Genomic DNA, 22,432 nt, shown 5'->3' on the forward strand with positions numbered 1-22,432 from the left:
CTCTCTCTCTCTCTCTCGCTCGCCCTCTCTCCGTCTTTACTCCCTCGACTACCGATTGCCGCCTGTCAATCATCGAAAAAATAAATCTCGAAGTTGATTTAAACCGATACGTGCGGTAATTGACAATGGCTTATCGTATATCTGCCAGGCAGCGATTTCAAAACGGACGGTGCTCGGAAATGGAGAGCACGCGAATGGAAGAGAGAAGTAGGTATGCAAATAATCTATATCGTGTCTCCTTACGCGGCATCTCTCCGGTTTTGACATCACGCGTATAGAAAAATCGACTGTAATTCGATTTAGTGTTCACTTGATAAAAATCGACTTCTCTCCTCTTCGCCATCGGCTTCCTGAGGAAGAAACGCTGCGCTGCGAGAATGTTAGAAGACAGAGAAACGGCACTTTATCAACGGAGATATAAATTGCGAGATATGTCTCCATATCTTGAGTGTGCACGATTTTGAGAGCGACTTTCGCCTCGTCCCACCGATCTCGCATTCCGTCTGATTTAACACGGATTCGATAGAAATCGCATCTTACGGAGTTCATCCGCATTTACAGTACGATGCAACTGCCGAATAAAAAGGATTTATAATCAAGATGAATACAGAGGAAGGGGTAGAAGAAACACATCAGTGAGATACAATTGTAAATTGCGCCATGTATAGAAATTATATTCCAGTTGTCTACTTGACGTTTAGCATTATTCGGTATTCTAGAATAGCATCATAAAATCATTATGTATACATATAACAGTATATATATATATATATATATATGCGTATTATATATGCGTGTGTAACAATGGATATACAACATGTCGCATATTATGGATGTCAAGTTGAAATTAAGATCGACAATTCTGGGACAGCTTGATAGAACCACGAGAGTGATATTATGAGAATGTTAAAACAAGGAATCAGGTCAGGATATTTCTATCTTTAATACCTGAATGTATGCCATGCGAACTGTTACACATTCAATCAATCAATTTACGTACTACTTACGTTTGTCAATTGAGAAGTTACAATGTAGAAAATATATAATACTTACAAGTATAGTCATCGAACAATTACATTACAAAATCACCCCTCACTCTTTCAAGTCTCTCTGTTCTATTATAAGGCATTTTTCATAAAATATAGAAACAAGAAAATTTCTCAATAAAAAGACAAACGATCATAATTATATAAAGCCCATATTTTTATAATCTACTAAAGAATTCAGCCAAAATCAATCTTGAGACAGTTCAATAAAAAACTTAAGAATCAATTTGATATTCAATATTTGCAATCGCGATTTAATTTAAGAAGTCAGATGAAATTTGTAGAATTTAAAAAATGGTTATTAGCATCGGATTATTAATATCCTTTTAAGATGTCTATTGACATCAATAATATTATTAAATTGCTTGTCAATTTATTACTACTTTAATTCCGTTTATAATTGCATTTCAAGACTGAAAATTTATTTCGATGCACAGTTTGCAAGATTGAATATAAAATTCAACACCGAATTATAAGTATAAGATCTAGCTCAGACTGTATAAAACTTTCATTTGTCAGTATATTCATATTACGGTCTTGTAGACTTTATTTAATATTGTAGATGAAATTTGTCTTAAGACATAGCATGAATTTTATTTCTCGCGACTCAGTATTTAATTCTTAAGAGAAATGTACGTAAATATATGTATAACATACATATATAAATGGTTCTGTGAATTTATTATGAACACATATTCGATATAATACGGTTTTTCATTACATGATAAATTGATTCGATGATTAATATATTATCAACCCTAAAGAAACGCTATAAAAGCATAAACTATATTTTTCTAAAACGATATAAATATAATAAATTTATAATAGAAAAATTGTCAAAGCACTGTTCGCTGAATCAGATTTATAAAAAAATGTATGGTAATTCTACGAGCAACGTCATATATATTATGATACATAGCAAATCTGCAACGGAAACGCGACATAAAGCTGAGAGATCGCGATCATCCCTCATCCTTTAAAGTCACCCTTCAATTTTTCTTGACAAAAGAAGGGCTTTTGCACGGAAACGCACGAAAAGCTTTTGCGCGAGTGAGCAAGTCATCGAACGGCAATGACGATACGAAATTTTCGATACAAATCCGATACATCGTTCGTGACAAGGATAACTTTAACAGCTTTTATATCGCCAAAAAACTTCTATTGAGGACAGACCGCTAATGTACGGGTTCGCTTTTTCCGTTTTATTCGCGTGAGAGTTCTTTGTTAATTGTACCGCGTAACTGTATAGACGAGAGAGAACAACATGCGATTTTTTATATAAATCGTTTTACATCTTATACCAATCTCCACTATACTTTTCTAGAAAATAAGTTATAAATGATGTAATTGTAATACGTAAGAAATCCGAATTAATATAAATATTGAAAGATGATTTTTTACTTGTCTGGAATCTTCTTTAAATAAAAGCATTCGTTAATTAGGAGAATAATACTTGCATTATCTATATTTATGCGTATAAATAGTAAGATCTAAAGAGATCACGTACTAATGATATTTTTCGAGCGGAAATAAAATTAACTATAAGGGAAGAGGTGAGTAAAATTCAGAAATTCTGAGGAAACCGTAATCTTCGCATTGTAATGAGAAATTACGCGACGAACTAATGGGAGATAAGAACATCCCCGCTCTTATTCAAGGTATTTACGTACAAAGGGTCGTTTGTCGAGAGGACTTAGCGACGTAGCGACGAGATCATAAAGCATGCACGAAACTCTTTGCCCGCTTCCTTCTGCTCCGCACCCTTTTTCCACGTCAAAGGATATATGCAAAAATGCATGCCAGACGGCGCTTTCGCAGGCGCATAAAATGCATAGTAAATCGCAATAAAAACAATGAAGTTAACATGCAAAATACCTTTCAACAATTCCCAACGCGGTCATTACGGTAATTTAATTATCGATCGATTCTAGAGACGTGCGTGTTAGACTACTGTATATCGTGGTTGTTTGCCTACAACATAAATCGCTTTATAATTAAGAAGAAACTTTTCGAGACCGCCGCACATGTAGGGAATAAATAAATAACACAAGCTTGCAGTAACGAACAGACAGACAATCAATATTAATTTAGTTATACTTCACAATCGCGAATTGTCATCGACAGCGATTGATGGCGCTGAATCTCGTATATCTATAGACATAAAAGAAATTTAATATTACTATTCTCATCTCTTTCGCGACGTTTAATGATGGATTCGTTAAATATTCTCGAATTACGATTATAAAATTGAAAGTTGAATTACCGATAATGATCGCCATCGCGGAACGTCCAGCATTGTTCAAAGTATCCGTCGATAACAACCTCAAGAAAAGCGTTTCACGGAAGAAACTCGTATGCTTCCGGCGGGGGATGTATTTGTAGTTAACTACTATGAGCTATTACTTGTAGCTATATTACTTGTAGATAATGATGTAAGTAGGCAACTTCTATAAGAGCATCTAGCTCTCGTTCAAGATATTCGCATATAGAGGGTTGTTTGTCAAGCGGATTTACCAACGAGATCATATAAACCGAGCGAGGGAATCTGAAACTCTTTGCCCCTATTACATTTATAATACTCGTTCGCCTTGTGCGTCACAATATGCCATCGAAAAATGCGTCTTTCAAGGCGGTTGATGTATAGACGAGCGACGTTACTGTCATGAAAAGAATATTGAATAAAATTCGTTAATTGATGTAAAAATCGAGGAAACTCTTTATCAAGAAAAGAGAACTCATATATTATTAAATTATATGTATATTAACTCTTTATGGATGGGTGACCTTATTTGAAGTCATCCCTTTTCATTTTGTAAACTACTCGTACAATTTTTATGAAACTTGGTCTGTGGAGTAATTTTATAATGCTTTATTTAAATCTCAGACCAAAAATAAAAAATTTTTAATGATGACTCCAATACAACGGACAGAAATTTTAAAAAATAATCTGATTATTACACACATGGAACTTGGTTTTTTGGAGAATTTTTATTGCGAAATAACATCAAGTTTTGTTTTATTTGAAGCTCATCAATGTTACGCAAAAGTTAATACTGATTTCTAAACCCAAATTATAAGATACTAAATTTTTCTTTATTAAAAGTTAACTCTTTTAAAACCTACATTTAAATTCAACGATATTAATAACCTTCTAAAACCAAGTTTCATGATAATGAGATTACTTTTTGAAACTGTAATTTTAGAGTTTTGAAGTCAGAATAAAATTCAGGGATACTCGGAAACAAGACTTTTTTTTTATGTTAGGAAGCATCCATCTTCAAAAAGTTAAAAACATGCTTACGACTATTGAGAAAATGTTCTAAGTATTAAATTTTACATGAAATATTTTGACACTATTATAATTAAAAATTGACTTTTAATAGTTTTAGAAAGCTGCAAAATATATAAATTATTTCTTTTTTGAAAAGTTCAATATTTGGACATAATCTCTGTCTTTTTCAAAACTAAACTTTGAAGTTTGTTGAATCGATGCATCTTACAAGTTCGGTAAAGTGCGGCGAATCGCGAATCCTGCACGTTCGACGGGACGGCGATCCATCGTAATCGCGCCTCGTTCAATCTTCGTTTCAACAGTTTGGTTGCGGTATCTTTAGTTGAACGACAACCGAGGACCACCCTCGGAGCCAGCCCTGTTCGATGGATAATTTCATGCGAATCTCTCTTGTGTACGCAGCGTGAAGTCGCATGTGTGTCGAATCGCCCCGTTCATTTATGAAAAGGACATAGCTCGAAAAGGGCTGACTGCGGGATAGACAGGACCGGCGGGAGGCAGCAGAAGACGAAGAAAAATGATACAGGCTAACGACACATCCCACGAGTATGACCGCCCCGTGACGGATGTTTGTAAATTACGACTCATGTCCGCGAGGGAGGAAATCATATTCCTGGGTGGGATTTCGAGTTCCCTTGTGGAGATTTTCACAAGGTCGTGGGTCGGAAGAGAAGGGTTCCGGTAGCATGTCATTATGATATTTCAAACGAATGCCTGCAGCACAACTGTGAAACGACATTACCAAGATGTAGGTACAATACCGTGGTGCTATATCTGTTTCTCGTACGAGTATGACGAGACTTTTTCATAATTATCCTAGTATTGCAATTTCTTTCACATTGAAATATATATATTATAATATTATAGTTATATTATGACTTTTATGTAAGTAATAGTAGTAAACGTGAAAAAACCATTAATATTTATTGCGCTTATTTAAAGCCTTTTCATAACAGTTCTTTTTATAACATTTTCAAAAAATACAAAATGATACAGAATCTCTACAAGTTACATTACAATTATCAAGGAAATAATATTGCTAAATTGTTAGATTATGATTCTCCTTCCCTGCAATTATAATTCATAAGAAAAAAACATTCTCGTTTCAACTTATAAATATTTTATGCCTCGAACATTTGATGAGTGACTCTCTTTATGTAAGAATCAACGAGGACTTTCAAATCGGATCCGCGATCCTCGAGACTTATAGATATTCGCGCGGCTGTCGCACCCGACACAAAAGGAACTCGTTAAAAGTTTATCGACCATCATTCGTATATTTTCTCGCAATTTACTGGCGAGTGATATATATATCGTCCGATTCCGCTCCGAGAAAGATAGATAATGGATGCATCTCCGGATGCAGTCGGAAAAGAGAAGATAATGGATGCACCTCTCGCGGCCTCTTCCTCTTCGCATAGGTCCTGCAAGGATTTCCAACCCCATCACCCGCCCGTCCTCTTCCTCTCCAATGTCGACAGACATAATTGGACAAAGAAATACGAGGAGACTGGCCATGGATTTCCTCGTGGAGCTAAAGTCACCCTCTCTTTTTCTCTTTCTTTCTCTCTTTCTCGCATACATCGTTTTTCCGCTTCCTCTATCCCAATAATATAGTCGTAAAAATGATTCACCGCCAACGATCGCTCATACCAGCGCGGCCGGTTTCTTTAAATATTCTAAATATCATATCCCTCCTCCCTCTATCCCGATATATCAGGAGTTCTTACATCCCGCGGATTCGTTGGTTCGAGCGTTATCGGAAGAACTCTCTCATCGAGCTAACTTAAAGCGCTCTTTTCCAGGTAGTCGATTATTAATTGACAAAGGCAGGACCGACGCAAAAAAATGTACTTAAACTTGGCTCGTTAATATTATCCTTATAGACTACTACTCCGCTCTGCGTAAAGGGCCGCAGCGCTTCTGGCGAAGTTAATTTATCCTTATCGGACGGGGATTATTACCGCGTAATTATTCGGTGTTCTTGTGCGGCTTTGTAGACCAAAGTATCGTGGTAACCGATAACGACTAGCCCGAGCCAACTGTGCTTGTGCTTATTTTTAAACAGACATTGAATCATTACGACCATCGGATTTATCGATCCTACTGTTTATCGGAAAACATTAGTTGTTTTGAATCTTTTAACTCGCAATATCTATGTAGTTTCATTCCCCCAGATCTGCTTTTATCTCATTTGATTGTTCTTGAATGTATTAATAACGCTTATTTAATTTCTAGTTAAAATACTACTTCTCAATTAACGATTTTACTGATATCCTCATATTCTCTGGGTGTGAAGAAAATATATAGAACGCTGTAATAATAATGTCGCATAATATGAGTTTAAGGATTAAACTTATGCATGAGCGAGTTTCGAAAATACTGACCTACTAACAATCATATATATCACTCCGCGTGTTATTTAGCGCATAAATCGCATATGTACCCACAGTGGTGACCCAAAAACAATGTTCTAACCATCGCGGTTATCCGATATTGGAGAAATAAAATATAAAGCGAACCAAGCAAGAGCGAACGAAAAGCGGCACCGATTGCCGGTGACGTCTGACGTGATCGGAACACCGACGGTGAATCTCATCGGACAATCGGGCTTATCCCATGTCGACGAGATCACTGTCACGATTAAGGTCCCCAGATCGGGAGCGAGGTTACAAGTAAAGCCAAGCTTTGCGGCTGCACTTCCATTTCGAACGGTAAATCAGTGGAGTTAAAAAAGGCGGAGCGATGCCGGTGGCATGGCACGGTGTAGCGAGGTTCCCCGAACGCGGGATCAAGGCGCGCATTAGTTGCATTTGACGTTGAAGCGTCAGCTGCATCCGCGTCGCGCCGCGAATTTGCACGTGCACCACGTCAACGTCCACATCTTGTCGTCGTCGAATCCTTCTCGACTAAGTTGTGAAGCAGAAACGCGCGAACACGTGCGATACCGACAACGACAAAATCGAGGGTTCCATACATTTTCTCCCTTTCTCTTTCTCTTTCTTTTCCTTTCGATTTCCTACCCTCGTTGTTATTATTTTGTTTTCTTGTTAAAACGTAAAGAAAGAAAATCAATTTCACTGCGTATTCTCTACCGATGATTTATATGCAAAAGATTTGTGTAATTTACCGATCTACCTGGTTGCGATCAGCTAATATCCTGTCCAATCGTAAATCTAGTTGGATACCATTTCCAAGCAGAGTAAATGCAACCAAAATGCATCTGCCGTTCTCTCTCTCTCTCTCTCTCTCTCTCTCTCTCTCTCTCTCTCTCTCTCTCTCATCTATCTACCTATCTCTCTTTCTCCCCTCCCCCCTCTCTCTATTGTTTTCATGACGAAATAATCGCGGCACGACGTGATACTATAATTAAACGGGTATTCGGTATCGTGCGGGTTTCAAAAACAATGTGTTTTAAAACACATTTATTCGGGATAAAACAGCACGCTTACTGAATGGTTCGATGTAAATTTCTTCTTTTTTTTATTTCCATCAAGTGTAACGACAAACTGATCACAGTGATCTTCTCGACATGTCAAGATAAACTTGCAAAAGTGTAGCGTACTTCTTTTTCTTTTCTTAACAAATGAGTATATACTTACAATTTTCCTCTTTAAGACAAAATTTTTCTCAACGTAAGATATCTTAAATACTTTTTCTCATATCCTAACACTATAAACAAAACGAAATTAGTAATCGATTTCAAAAGAAGTTTTTAAAGGCGTTAAAAAAGTTTTTTAAGTTTTTTAAAGTCTATTAGTAATTTAATCTTGATTACAACTATATTATAACAAAATACGATATTATATTATTTAAAATATTTATCTTGATTTTATATTTCAAAGCTGTAAATAAAATTAAATACAAAAATATATTATGACTGCTTGTTATTGAAAATACAATATAAATTCTAATAATAAAAATCAGCCAAAGACGAATTCGATTTTTATTATTAGAGTTTATGTAAAATTAAATATATTATATCTAACACGAAAAACAATTCTATAAATTTCAATTATTATTGTAAGATATAATAATGCTTATTATCTTTTTTAATTTCTAGAAAATTTTTATTATTAACCTATTCTTGTGAAAAAATGTCGCTATTTTTTGCTTTGATATTTTAACACAAAAATATAGGCGTTAAAAAATATTTTTATTCGTGATTAATTATAAGGTCTTTTCGATTACTGCATGCACGTGGAAATATTTTAGCATACGTCAAATTTCATCGGATAAGCTTTATTCGCATAAATGTGCATACGAGAATGGCAGGGGTGATTATTCTTACCATTTTTATCTCTCACCGCCAACAATTCGTCAACATTTTACACGCAAATTTCGCCATCACCGATATCGCAACCACGCGCGGTTAATTTTGCGAGATCGCGCGGTGATATCTCGACACCACTGCAGCGCAACCTCCCTTTTTCAATTCAAACTCACACAACCACGTACCGGTGCAAAGAATGTTTAATATCAGATTTCATGCGGGATCGCGTCGAGAACGGGCCCCCCTTCGTCGGGGGTCGTCTCACCGTCATGAATGATGCCCGGCCAGCCATATCAAACGCGACGACAGCTTTGTTTCCGTCCGGCGTAAATCCCGTCGGGAATTCCGCGACGGAATACCGCACGCGCGAAGATTCCGAGGATGTGAGGCCAGCAACGAAGCTTCTCCGGCGTGGTTTCTCCTTTCGGACCTCCTATCATCTCCAGCTGGTCTCCCTTCGCGCTCCTGCAAGCTACGCTTGCCTTGGCCGTCTCGGAGAAACAATCACGCCGACGACTCACAAAGCGTGCGGCGGAATTGCATCCGAAGAAATTTATATTCTTACGCTAGATATTTCAGGACGACTCTCGCGGAAAATCCGGAGACGAGCGAGTTACGCTTCCTTCTCGAGAGACGTCTCTCCTTCCTCCCCTCGCGAAAATAAGTATGCGTATGCCGCGTGCGTCGCGTTTTTCTTAAATTAAAATCTTGCCGCAACGTGAAGCGCACGTTCCAACATTTCTGTAGAAAGTTTTTGCGGGTTGTCAAAAGTATGTTTAATATAATGAAAATAATATTTAAACGATAACGTCGGGAGTATCTTGAAATTACATGACGTAATACCTTAAAAACGAATTCTAAATTTCTACGGAATTAAAAATATGTCAGTCTTGGAATTATAGCAACTATAGCAAAAATATTTTAAACAGAAATCACTTCAATGGTATAAATTTTATTATTTTGATTCAAAAATATAAGCATTAACTGTAAATTATTTTGATATTTATAATTACTGAAATATATTTAAAATATATATGTATCTAAAAAGAAAGAAAATTGAAAGATGAGAGAAAACTGTAGTAGTACCTAATGGCTTCCAATCAAATTTTTATTTTTAATTAAAATCGATGCCAAAATAAACCGTCAATAGAATGCATATCGATATAGTGGAAAGCTTATTAGTCGGTTAAACAAACGTTGTTAAATTTAATTTCTTCTCGCATTTAGCATGTATCGTTTGTCCAAATTATTTGCTAAATGAATTTTATACTCGTTACCAATTAAAAAGATGTCAATTAATATTGTTTATAGGATATTAAATTATTTGATAGTTGAAATAACGTACCTTCTATCGGAAGAATTATTAAAACTACCGACATTTACAATATGTTTGAATGTTTATTTCATTTACTAATATGCAAAATAACATAAAAGCATTCGGTAGAATTTACGATTAAGCTGACGCAATTAATTAATTAATTTAATTAACTGCACAATGCGTTCCTTGCAATACACGCAATTTGCAAAGAACACATTGATGGAAAAACTGTAGAAAATAGCGGGGTTAGAAGGATAATCCGACCCAATCTTGCAGAAATTGCATCAAAACGAAGTTATTTTACTGCACGTAAAACGGTGAAATAGAGTTTTCGTAGCGCGCTCCCGCGTAAAAAATTCGAGCAAGAACTTGCTGGAGAATTCCATATGCGAATGCTACACAAAAAGACTCCAACAGCAAACTAGGAAGCTATGCCGTGAATCCGTGCACGTTGCTTCCGTGTGCGTAATTCTTTTTCGTTTCTTCCTGTGTATGTTATTTCTTGTTCTGTCGGCCGGGCGAGTGAAATGCAACGACAGAAACGAGTGACACCGTATTCATCGAAATAGAAGCATGTCGACTGTGACGAAAATGGGATTTAAAAATCGTCGGCGCATCGAGAAGTAATAATCCAGAATAGCAATAATTCAGATAAAAAGTAATAATTCAGATATACCATTTGGATAGAAACGAGCTAGAGGATTATCTTTATGTCCGACGTCCAAATGTTAATCTTACAAAATGAAAAATCGAGATAGATGGAAAAGAACGTATTTCTCTGAGCGTATGTACTATCAATGTATCTTTCACGTGAAAAATAATCTTTATCTATCGCACTCCTTTCTCCTCTCCTCATAATTATGGCAAGATGAAACGTAATCCCCCTGCTACCAGAACGAGACAACGGGAAAACGTATCGTATCGTTTTTCGTTAAAGCGCATTATTAAACACCATGAGAGTGACGCGTATAATTACGCTGTGAAAGAACAAACAGCGGGGGTTTAATTACGCAATTTTTGTGCACAAAACAGCCCATCGACAAAAGCGTAATATAATATGTTTACACGCTGAAAGCTCCGCCGGTCTCTTTCATACGATATCGCGATGATAATAAATGGGGAACGTTATCTCTCGCGTTTACGAGAGAAGTAAACCAAACGACCTTCTCCGTAACGAACCTTCGTATATCCTCGCAGCATCCTTAGTGAAGTCGTATGTCAAAGTACATATACAGGTTAATTATACGCTCTACATACACTCTGTACATACGCTCTCACGCACCTATATCTATCTCGCGCATATATGTTTTGTAATCCTTGTTCTTCAAAGGCAGATCTTTGCGCGCACCTTATGCACGATTAGCTTAATCTCCGCGCATATATTAGATGCACCCTTCTGTGAGGGAAGCTTCTTAATGCTCGTGCTGTGTACACAAAGTTCAAGTCAACGATACCTATCCACTCGCGATGAAAAAAACAAACTTTTCTAATAATATCTCTCAAAGACTGCAAAATGCGTTTTAATATGGTAATGACAAACACGATACAAATAGAGTAACATAATAATGTCAAACACCACACACACACACACACACACACACACACACACACACACACACACACACACACGCACGCACGCGCGCGCGCGCGCGCGCGCACACACACACACACACACACACACACATATAGTAACATAATAATAACGATAGAGATAATAGTTTCGAATATAACAATAATGGCAATTATTAATATTGTACAGCCTTAATAATCACAAATGATATCACAAAGCATTACGGTATATCAAATTTCACTATTTATTGTACTGTTTACTGGAGATATCATTTAGCACATTTAAAAAATTATATTTCAAAATCAAGAATTCAAGTATATACAAGTGTATTCAAGTATATATTGAAAAAAAAGATTGGCTGTTGCAGCAAATTAGATGGTAAAATATGGCATAGCGTTTTTAATTGGTTGCAGCAGCCAATTTTTGGTTGCGTTAGCCTATCGGAATTCTATACTGACATTGCAGATAGACTAAAGCAACCAAAAATTGGCTACAGCAGCCAATTAAAAACACTATGCCATATTTTACCACTTAATTTGCTGCAACAGCCAATCTTTTTTTTCATAAATATGATAATGATTTGTGTGTGTTATATATATTTTGTTAAGAATTTACGAATTTATATAAATATTTAGGTATCTCAAAATCCACGACTAAAAATACTCCAGCAAGAAAATTCTCGGAAAATTATAAGTAAAAAAGTTATTTATAAATTTTTATTTCAAGTAGTATTTTTTGAGATAATAGAGTTTAAATATAGCCACACACAAAGACTTATACGTTTAAACAGTCGCCTGTTTATGGTAGTATCAGTGACTACTGGGGTATACGCTCCCTCTAATACTTACAGGTGACCACCTAAACGTAGTTTGTATAATTAGCCATATTTAAACCATTATATATTAAAAGATATAGCTTAAAATAAAAATTTACAAATAACTTTTTTATTTAATTTCTCGAAAACTTTCTTGTTATTTAGTTTAGACTCAAAAGTATTTTGAGTCGCGAATTTTGGAACATCCTGTATATTGTATAAATAATATGTATAATAGATTAATAAATCAATAACTGCTATTCTTATTAGGTTATTATTATATTATTACAAGTTATTATATCTATACACAACACAAACAAACATATACGCTCTAAAATAAAGATTTTTAATATTGTTTATGTTTATTATATATATATACCATATATATTATTATCATATTCGGTATGATAATGTTATTATATATCTACATACCCTCTAAAATTTTTAGAGCGAATTGTCATTCTGAAGAGTAAAATCTCACTCTTAAGATTAAAAATTAAACCACTCTTTTTCAAGACTGGCTCAATTTTCACTCTTTAAAGTGAGATTCCATTTCAAAAAATTTAGGAAGGATTATATTTAATTATTTTAAGGATCCGAAATAAAACTGATATTTTTCTCTTTCTCTTATTTATTTAGACATAGCTCACGGCAACTTCACGCCCGAGGAAGCCCCGACCACCGAATCACCTATCCAGAGTGATGTCTTCGTTGAGAAGAACGGCGCCGCCGAGGGCGAACTACCGGTTTCGACTGCAAAACACGACGACCCCACGTACATGGCGATCGTGATCGGCGTGCTGACCGCCGTAATACTTTCACTCGCCGTAGCGATATTTCTGATTGTTTCGCGACACAGGCAACGCAAGTGCTTCGCCAGCCCTATGACTGGTAAAGCCCCTTCGCATTTAGGATCCACCTGCGCCACTGTCGAGAAAGGCGCAGCTCTGATGGCATACACCTTAGAAGATGATGAAAGGTACAATCGATTACTTGGTAAAAAATAAAAAAATAACCGTAAAAAGAAAATTAAACTGCTCTAAAGATAATACGATCTTAAATAATGTAAGAAGAATCCAAGATGTAATTTCTTAATTTAAAAAAAAATTTTTTTTTTAAATATATAAGCCTCACACCTTTTTGAGGATTCCTGGACCTCAGAAGCTGGGTTAAGTTTTACAATCAATTCGTTTATTAACGAATCAGAGGGATAATTTCATCCCTCTGATTTGCTCTTAGTCCTATTGCTCGTGGCTAAGCATGGTGACTTTTCATATGCTGTGGCGCGCACGCTGATTGTACACTGTCATATGGGACCTACTGTTTAATGTCTATTCCGAACGACAATTTTTGTTAGAGAAGTTCTCTTGGCAAAGATACTCTCGGTGATTTGCCATTGCCTGCCAAGAGGAGCTATGAGCGTTCGAAAAATTTTTCGGTTCTGCCTGGGATCGAACCCGGGATCTCTAGCATAGCAGTATTGTGCGCTGGCCGCTACGCCACGCTCGTACTGGCGTTTTCACGTGTGTACCACCTTATATTAATATAATTTTTTTATGATTAAAATATGTTAATTGTTGAAAGATACAAAATTGTATGATTTAAAAAAATATTCGTGCAAAAACAATATTTTTCGCGCTACAATATTCTAATTCAAATATTTATAAATTTAAATGATGTTTTAAATAGCTTTAAGATAATTAAATTAATTTTAGCTATTGGCAGTAAGCTCAAACAACTTTAAATGGTCTTTATTACTTTTTACCGACGTTCTCATTTATTGCGAGGCCATGTCTAGACAGCCGGATATAGGGTCATGCGAATACTCGCTTTTGCATCGCGAAGCGTATTTAATGATAATACACGAGCGCCGTATGGAGCGCCGTATTCCTCATTTCTTCCAAGTTTGTGTCTACAGTACACACGCTCAGATGACGGAAGCAGCCTTCCAATAAACTTTCCATCCACCATGCTCGTTAGTGAACGTCCAATAACGTCCAATAACGGACATCCTCGGGCAATATATCGAGTTTGTGCGGCACGAATGTCTCCAAAGGAGATCCTCCGGCCGCCTCGTAACTCCGAAGCATCCCGCACCAGTTTCGGCATCGATCCCCCCCTTCCGAGTTCCCCGTCCGCTTTGTGCAATCCGATATTGCAGTTGCGAGCTTCGTACCGAAAGAGAGAACGTGTAACGTGCAACTTCAAGTAGGCGTACGAATGTTGCGCTGAGCCTTTGACGGACCGCGTGTTCCGCACACATAATACTAAAATTTCCAAGCGGAAAATATACTGCTCTTGAAAACCGAAGATCTGTACGATCCGCAAAGTCAGAGTTATTTCAATGCATTTTAGATGTGCGATTCTTTTTAAATGCGATGCGGATTAATAACATCTTATCGCATTAATATACCATGATTTAAATGAAGCTATTTATGTGGGACTAATAAAAAATGCTTACTGGATGATGTGATTTGACTATACATAAGTAGATGATAATATCGAGTTGCATGTACAAAAAGGAATATACATTATATTACGAAAAAATATATATATTTCGTTGTTATTATTATGAACGAATAATATAGGATAAATTTAGGAGTAATTTAATAGAAATTTGTATATTTTCAAATTGTATAATAGATTGAGGTCACATAATGTATTCAATGACAAACACAAAACATATATTATTGCATCAATAGTATACATTTGATATGTTTGATTGATTACACTATGTGATCCCAATCTTTTATACAATTTGAACATTGTTGTCAATCTATCTAAATTATCTCACTTTACCCTATTTATATAGCTACAAGGAATTATTGGCCATCATGACTTGATGATAAATGGAATGATGACTATTAATCAATTGCTTCTCTTTCAGATACGCAGGCGGTTCTCTACCTACTTTGCCCCTCGGAAATCGTCTTCTAGACATCGTGAAGTTGGACGACTACCAAGAGCCATATCAGGCGCTAAAGTACGCTCCGTACTACAGCTACAGCACCGTCGTTATGGAGATGAAAGACATGATGCTGAACAACAAGGGCACCAACATCAATCACTCAGGTATGCGGCGCTCGAACGCAACTACACCTACGGCGTCTACATCTACATCCATTCGCGACTATTTGCATACGCACATACTCATGTAGGCACGCACATTTACACACACACTTATGTACGCATTCTGCGTACACACATTCAAACGCCGCGGCTCCTGTGCCAACGGCCGTGCACCTACATACGTCCCGGCAACAAAGCATTCGCCCTGACCGCAATCAATACACCATCCCCTTCTGCGCTCGCTCCTCCTTTGCTATATCATCCGCAGCAGTATACGCAAACGGTGCAGTTGACACGTCGTACGATTATGCGGTACCGGAACTCGGCACGGTACCCCTGCTCAATCAGGATGCCGGCGTCGGCCGCGGGGCGACCGTCTCCAACGCCACTGGCGATCAGGACAGCTTCTTCTCCAAGAGCTCGCGGACCAAGACCGAGGACAAGAAGGTGACAAATTCGCATTTCTTAATCCTTCAGTTTGATTTTATATTTTACGTTAGTTAATTACATATATATGCGTTAAGCTAGATTTTAATGCAGGGTTGGCTATAAAAAAAATCCAATGAGTGGAAAAAATTATGATAAATTCTCAATTTTACCATTCTAGACCTTATCCAAATAAAATAGCGAATTATGAAAATGTATAATAAAAGATATGTTTATACACTTTATGCAAAAAGATATTTTGCTTTAATTAGTAATTTATACCAGTCACGATAATTAAAAAAATAACAAAACGAACTAATAATAACATCTTATAATGATAGTTTTTTAAAAATCAAATTAATATGTGAAATATATTATTTTAAAACAAAGTTAAAGATAATATTTGTTATTGAATTTTATATTCGTTTTTAGTTTTATAAGAAAAAAATAGTAATAGAATTAAAAATTTTTAATATAGATCTGATTCGCGTTTATTAGTAAAGACAATATTGCCTTACATTCAATATCTTGTGACAAAAACGAATTTGTTACATCGATTCCTATTCTATCTATTACTATTTTATTTTGGATGAAGCTTAAATTGAAAAACACACTCTCTCAATTGACGCTCAACTAGAATAGTGATACTAGAATACTGAATTAGGATATCGATAAAAAATTTTCTGTTTATTTTATTGCCTTTAATTAAAAAAGACCAATTTTTGTCGATTTTTTTTCGAAAAATATCGTTTATTGTCACTTTATCACTGGCATAGACGTTATCCAAAAAGTATGGAATTTTACCAATATTGTTTCGATGTAAATCAGAATGCAAGAGAAATGACTTGGCAAATTTTTAATGAACAAGATAAAATCTTTTATTAATTGTAATGATATCAATATTACTAAAACTTTAGAAATTCAATAAGGAGATTTGAGAAAAAAGATTCAATCTAATCAATTTTTAATATAAAAAAATTATTTATCTTTAGCTTTAGAAAACGTTGTTAAATCTAAAATATTTTTTAACTTTTATATGTTTTATCTTTTTCGTTTAATATTTATATTTTAAAATATCTAATGAAAATATACGATAGATATCTCTTTTTAGTTGGCATAGTATAATCGTGGGTATCGCAAGGCAACGACGAAAATTTAAATTAATCAAGAATGAAAGGAAAGCCGATAGTATTAAAATTTAACGAATAATGTCGACCGATCCTAATGTGCGCTCTATAAATAAAGAGCCGAGAAAAATGTACACGTCGTTGTCGTACCATTAAACGTAACTTTCCACCGGTCGAAGATAAATTCGCAATTAATAATTTAAATCAATATGGTGGAACGAGAACGGAACATTGGGGCGGATATATCTCCCGTGGGTACAGTATAACGTAGTAGTTCGTATCCAGAGCTCTGTACGAGGGCGGAAAAGAGCGCAGGAACCCCTCCGGACCAAGATCGAACACGCGAGACGATCCCCTGGGTTCTCCATCGACATAAAAAGAATCACGGGATCGCGGTCGAAGATCAATTTAAAAGCGCGTGTGTAATCTGCACTGACAGATACTTTTTTTCTGTATCAACGATACGGCGATACCGATCAACTGGAGACCGACAACGTTATACAGTGGAAGCTCTCTTTGAAATATTCGTTGGATTTTATGCACTTCGAACATACAGGAATATTAGATCGTAAATAAATCACAATGAAATCGGTATTCTTCCCATCGCGTAATGGCATACATATGATTTGAATAAAAACTACATGACAATTGAAACTGTACAATTTTATATCCAGATTATAAATATTTTTATAAAAACATTTTATATTTATGTTAGAAACAAAAGTCCCCCCACGCAAATCCTTGTTAAAATTTCGTGTTAAATTTTTAACATGTTCAAGTATTAATTTAACATAATGCGATTATTTAAAATACCTGAATTTATTGCACCTATTCAATTTCTAGAATAAAAAGTAATTTATTGTAAGTAATTTGTGAAGTAACTGTCCTTACCCTGGCTACATGACTGTATGTTCTACGTGCACGGAAAAAAGACTATTCTTAAATCAACAAATAATATACTCATATATGTATAAGCAAAAATATGATAATCTTGCTTCAAAGATATCAATCTTGATTTGATTAAATTTGTTTTGATGCAAGTATTTTACTTTGCACTTAATTCAAGACTTGCTCAATTAAAAATCTTATATCAATACAAATTCAAGACTAAAATTTTTAAAGCAAAATTACAATATATTTACTTATATATATGAGTATATTATGGTTGATTTAAGAATAGTCTTTTTTCTGTGTGTAGTACAACGGAAATAATCTCCGCGATTGGAGCCCGCGAAATATCATCCCCGCGAGTGACACGACTTTGGAAAAGGATGATTAGAACAAATCGTCGAGCAAGTTGCGAATGCAAAATAGCCATCGCGACGCCACTCAGCTTAGACAATAAATCGCTATCACGGCTCGTCCCACATGCGCCGGAAACAGAACCGGAGACTGACGGCATAGTCAACGTTGTCCGCGAAATCGATCGATTGATCGCTGTCGTCATTCGGCCTGTAAACGAACTCCCGTCGACAGGACACGTCGACAGGGTTCTCTCGCGGATACGCCCGCTGCTGCAACCCTCATGGAATGTATCATCATTACGCGGTCCAGCGGCTTTCCGTTCAGTCCGCTCCGTTAATTGCGGAGAGAAAGCGCGTCATGTAATCACGTTCCCAACCGTCCCACCTCCAGTAGCAAGACTCATTCACCCGACATCGCAAAAATATCGTGCGATGGGGGTTGATTTCACCACCAACTATCCCGTATCGAGTGCCGGCAAAGAGTATACGGTTCATACGTACAACATTTTATGTGATCTCTTGCTTTAGCAGCCACGTGAGCTTCGCACGTTTTATAGTGGTAGGAAAACAACGCAGAGTGTACACATGTTACAGATGAATAATTTTTGCATTGGAACAAAAAAATTGATTTTTATATTATACATTTATATATTTTATTAATATATATATTATATAATTATATGTATTTTAGAAATATCGTTGCACAGAAATATCTGTCTATTAACATATATATTTTCGTAAAAGATTGTAAAGTGTTAAGTAAAATATATCTCGCGCATATTTCTCGATAAAAATAACGGACTCTGAAAAATTGTAACAATCTTTATTACAAATATTACGAAAGCAAGAGATCGCTCATTAATCATTCAACGAAGGTGTTTGTATCTTTTTTACTGTATAATATTCTGCTTTGTATAGAGATTCGATACGTCCATATCGGGAGTTATAAGGGAGAATACTTGATAAGCATTTGCCGCCCTGTTCCCCGATCGATTCCCTCGAAGCCATGAATGCGAACAGCTTCTTCACTGTCGAGTGAGTCCTTTCTCTACGTCGGGATACGCGTGTGTCCTGTGGATAGACACATCTGGTATCGCGCTTTGCGTACGGTTTCCGCGGCGTGAATCGAGATTGATCCGGGCACAATGCTCGGGACGGGACGCTCCAGATCCGAAAGTGCCCGTGTCTACGTCGAGACGTCTGCGCGTGATTGACACCCGACAGCACCACTCGAAACAGTCAAAACATTTCACCCCGTGTCGCGTCGAGTCTGGCCTTGACGCTTCGTAGCAACGCCAATCATCCTTCTCGGCAGATTCACTGTTATCCGTAAAACAGGGATTACTCGGCGAGTACCCAACGTATTCGACAATATTTCTTTTCATGTCACTCTCACTTATGAGAACATCAAGTTTCAGACGACTTCCACGATCACTTACGTATCTCCGAATAAATATAGATGATCGCGCACACAGCATATTATTGACCACTATACGAATGTATCAATTTTCGAATGCAACAATTTAAAATTGACGGGACATTTATAAACCTCGTCGTGTCCTTCGAACCACGAAATAATTTGGCAAGATTTCTATGCCATCCTTTACGAAAACATATTATTGCAATGTTTTATAAATCATATATCTCATTAAAATATCTCATGATCCAACAATGGAAAGTATTATATTTCGATGAAAGTTGCACAAGATACACCTATATATCACGTCGTATCTAACATTCTACAAGTCAGCCGAGAAATTAGCTTTTACCAATCAACAATGGGATACCTAGTCCGCGACCAATAAAATACTTGTAAGTTGTGTTACAGTTCCGCGTGCTCTTTCGTGCACTCGATAATCCACGTGAACGCGAGGATCGAAGGGGGTAAGCCGTTTGTCGAATGACGGTCGTAGATCCTGCGATACCTACGATGCGCCCCGGCGCGACTAGCGTGATCATAGATCGTTGATTATCATCGGATAGCCCGCACAATACATTTGCGCTTTCGTGTTACAGTCGCCGACTCAACAGGAGGTACTCTCGGCCCTGAAGAGACGTCTGGAGCAGACCAGCGTACCGCTCTTCCCACGGCATCGCCTTCGCATGCTCTCCAAACTTGCCGAAGGCGCCTTCGGAACGGTAATGACGTTGTTATTACACCCGTGAATATTAAGTATATACAGTGGGCGCAAAAAGTATTCGTACAAGAGAGATGTCTTTTTAAAAGACCTTATTTTAAAAAAATAAATATTAATTAGCAATTTATTAACAAAGAATACAATAGACTGTATGGTTCTCAAAATTATTTTACTTAAAAAGTGTAATAATTAAAATATATGTATATTATCTTAAAAATAAACAAAAATGAAAAATCGTATTATTCGGACATGCACAAAAAGTATTCTTATATATGAGAAATTTAGCTTCTATAGATCGGGTACACGCGAAGCTCTTTTGTTTATATTAGCACAGAACGTAGATACTCAATAAATGTATTCTCTTTATAGTGAACACAAACGTGAAGAACAAATATATTTGTTTCACAAATATATTTGTTTCACTTAAACTTATTGCACCGGTGTACACCAGTTCAGAAAATTTATCGATAAAGAACAGACTTATTCTACAAAATTGCAAATTAATGTTCATTTTCTAAAAATAAAAGCTTTTTTAAATAAAAATTTCTCCTGTACAAATAATTTTTGTACTCACTGTATTTCCAATTAGACACGAACACTCGATGAACCAACGAATCGAACGATAATGGCTTTGCAATTATTTTTGTGTTTAGTGTATTATTTGTATTCTTTATTTATTTTAATTCGATTTAAAAATGATCTAGAGTGCAAAGTCGTTCTCGTTTCGAGGGACACGGACGTAACAAAGAAAATTCATTACGCCGTTATAACAATTAATTTATCAGCATTACCGCTACGATTGTACGCGAATAAAAAGCAAGTTCGTACTATCCCGCGTAAATTTAGGTAATGTGTCGCAACTTCTCCGGCACAGTGACGATCGCGAAATCAATCCGTTTGTTGGCCGCGCAGCGTGCACGAGTAATTCAACATGCGCAGGATGCGCAACAATACGTCGATTAATGAAGTACCCGGGACGTGTTATTCTTCGCTGGCACAATGGCACCTCATCGGGGTCGTCGAGGATAATCAGTTTAGGATGCGTTAGAGCGGCTAATAATTCCCTTTTGTTTCCCGCTCCGGGAACCGACAACGTGTCGTTAATGACAACGGGCGAGGAGGAGGAGGATCGTCGAAAGGCTCGTTCGTTTCGCACAGTTTGCCAGTTGCCGCGTCAGGCTTCCGTGGATGCGGATGCATGCAGACGCGATCGTGCGGGACTTCCCATGGGTATACGCGAGATCGGACACGTCGATCTCTAGTCCCGGTCGACTTACGAGATCAATCGTCTTCGTGCGAGATTACCGGAAGATCGTCGAATCTCTTACACGGAAGTCACAGAAGAGTACAATCGTGTTACGCGATGCATACACAATGATTGATTATCCTTTACTTCCGTCCTAGACTTTCAGACTACGGTTACTAAGGCTTCAAGAGTTCTCTGAATGTATTTTCGTATAATACTACACGGAGAAAAGTATTTGGTTGAATTAACTAGAATTCTGGTGGAAAATGATCTAAAATTCTGAGATTAGTCTACTAGATTTCCGGTTAAATCTAAAATTCTAGATTTAACCAGAATTCTGAGTCATTTATTTTCCATCAAAATTCCAATTAATACAACTAATGAAAAGAATATATTCTTTTAATTCGTATCATTGTGGAAGGAACAATTTTGTTTTTCGGAGAAGACCGTTTTTGGACCTATATCGGAGTAAATCGTATTTCTTTTGATTGTACTTATTCAAAATTTTACTGTGTCGGAAAAGAATCGGTATTTTCTTCAGAAATTATACGCTAGGATTAAAAACAGAGAGAAATACATTTTTAAAAAATAATTTTTCTTAATAGTATATGCATTAAATTTATACATATATAAATTTATAAATGTATAAATTTTTTCTTGGTACTCTAAATCTCAATCAGTGGATAATCATTGATATCAGTGTCAAGTATGTCACTGATAATTAGTAAATGAAATGTGAGATATCTAACCTAACTAATCTTTACTATGTGATCTAACTAACCTGTTGTTTTAGTGCATAAATTCAATGAATACGTTATTGGAAGATTGAATGTGCAAATATCAGTATTTTAGTTATATAATGCTCAAAC

The 22,432-nt window shown here is 36.3% G+C and overlaps 1 protein-coding gene across 2 annotated transcripts in view; it reads left to right on the forward strand.

Annotated features, from left to right (window-relative positions):
- Positions 1-22,432, forward strand: part of LOC108769373 (epithelial discoidin domain-containing receptor 1) — a 169,334-nt gene that overhangs the window by 126,535 nt on the left and 20,367 nt on the right. Inside the window, exons 8-11 of one of the 2 annotated variants that reach the window (XM_018520313.1) lie at positions 12,953-13,292; positions 15,201-15,385; positions 15,651-15,829; positions 20,196-20,318. In XM_018520313.1, the coding sequence (XP_018375815.1) occupies positions 12,953-13,292; positions 15,201-15,385; positions 15,651-15,829; positions 20,196-20,318 (827 nt within the window). The remainder of the gene's footprint in view (positions 1-12,952; positions 13,293-15,200; positions 15,386-15,650; positions 15,830-20,195; positions 20,319-22,432) is intronic. The other variant, XM_018520314.1, reaches the window with a different exon arrangement.

This window comes from Trachymyrmex cornetzi, unplaced genomic scaffold (assembly GCF_001594075.2).
Source record: "Trachymyrmex cornetzi isolate Tcor2-1 unplaced genomic scaffold, Tcor1.1 scaffold9, whole genome shotgun sequence".
Classification (NCBI taxonomy): Eukaryota; Metazoa; Arthropoda; class Insecta; order Hymenoptera; family Formicidae; genus Trachymyrmex; species Trachymyrmex cornetzi.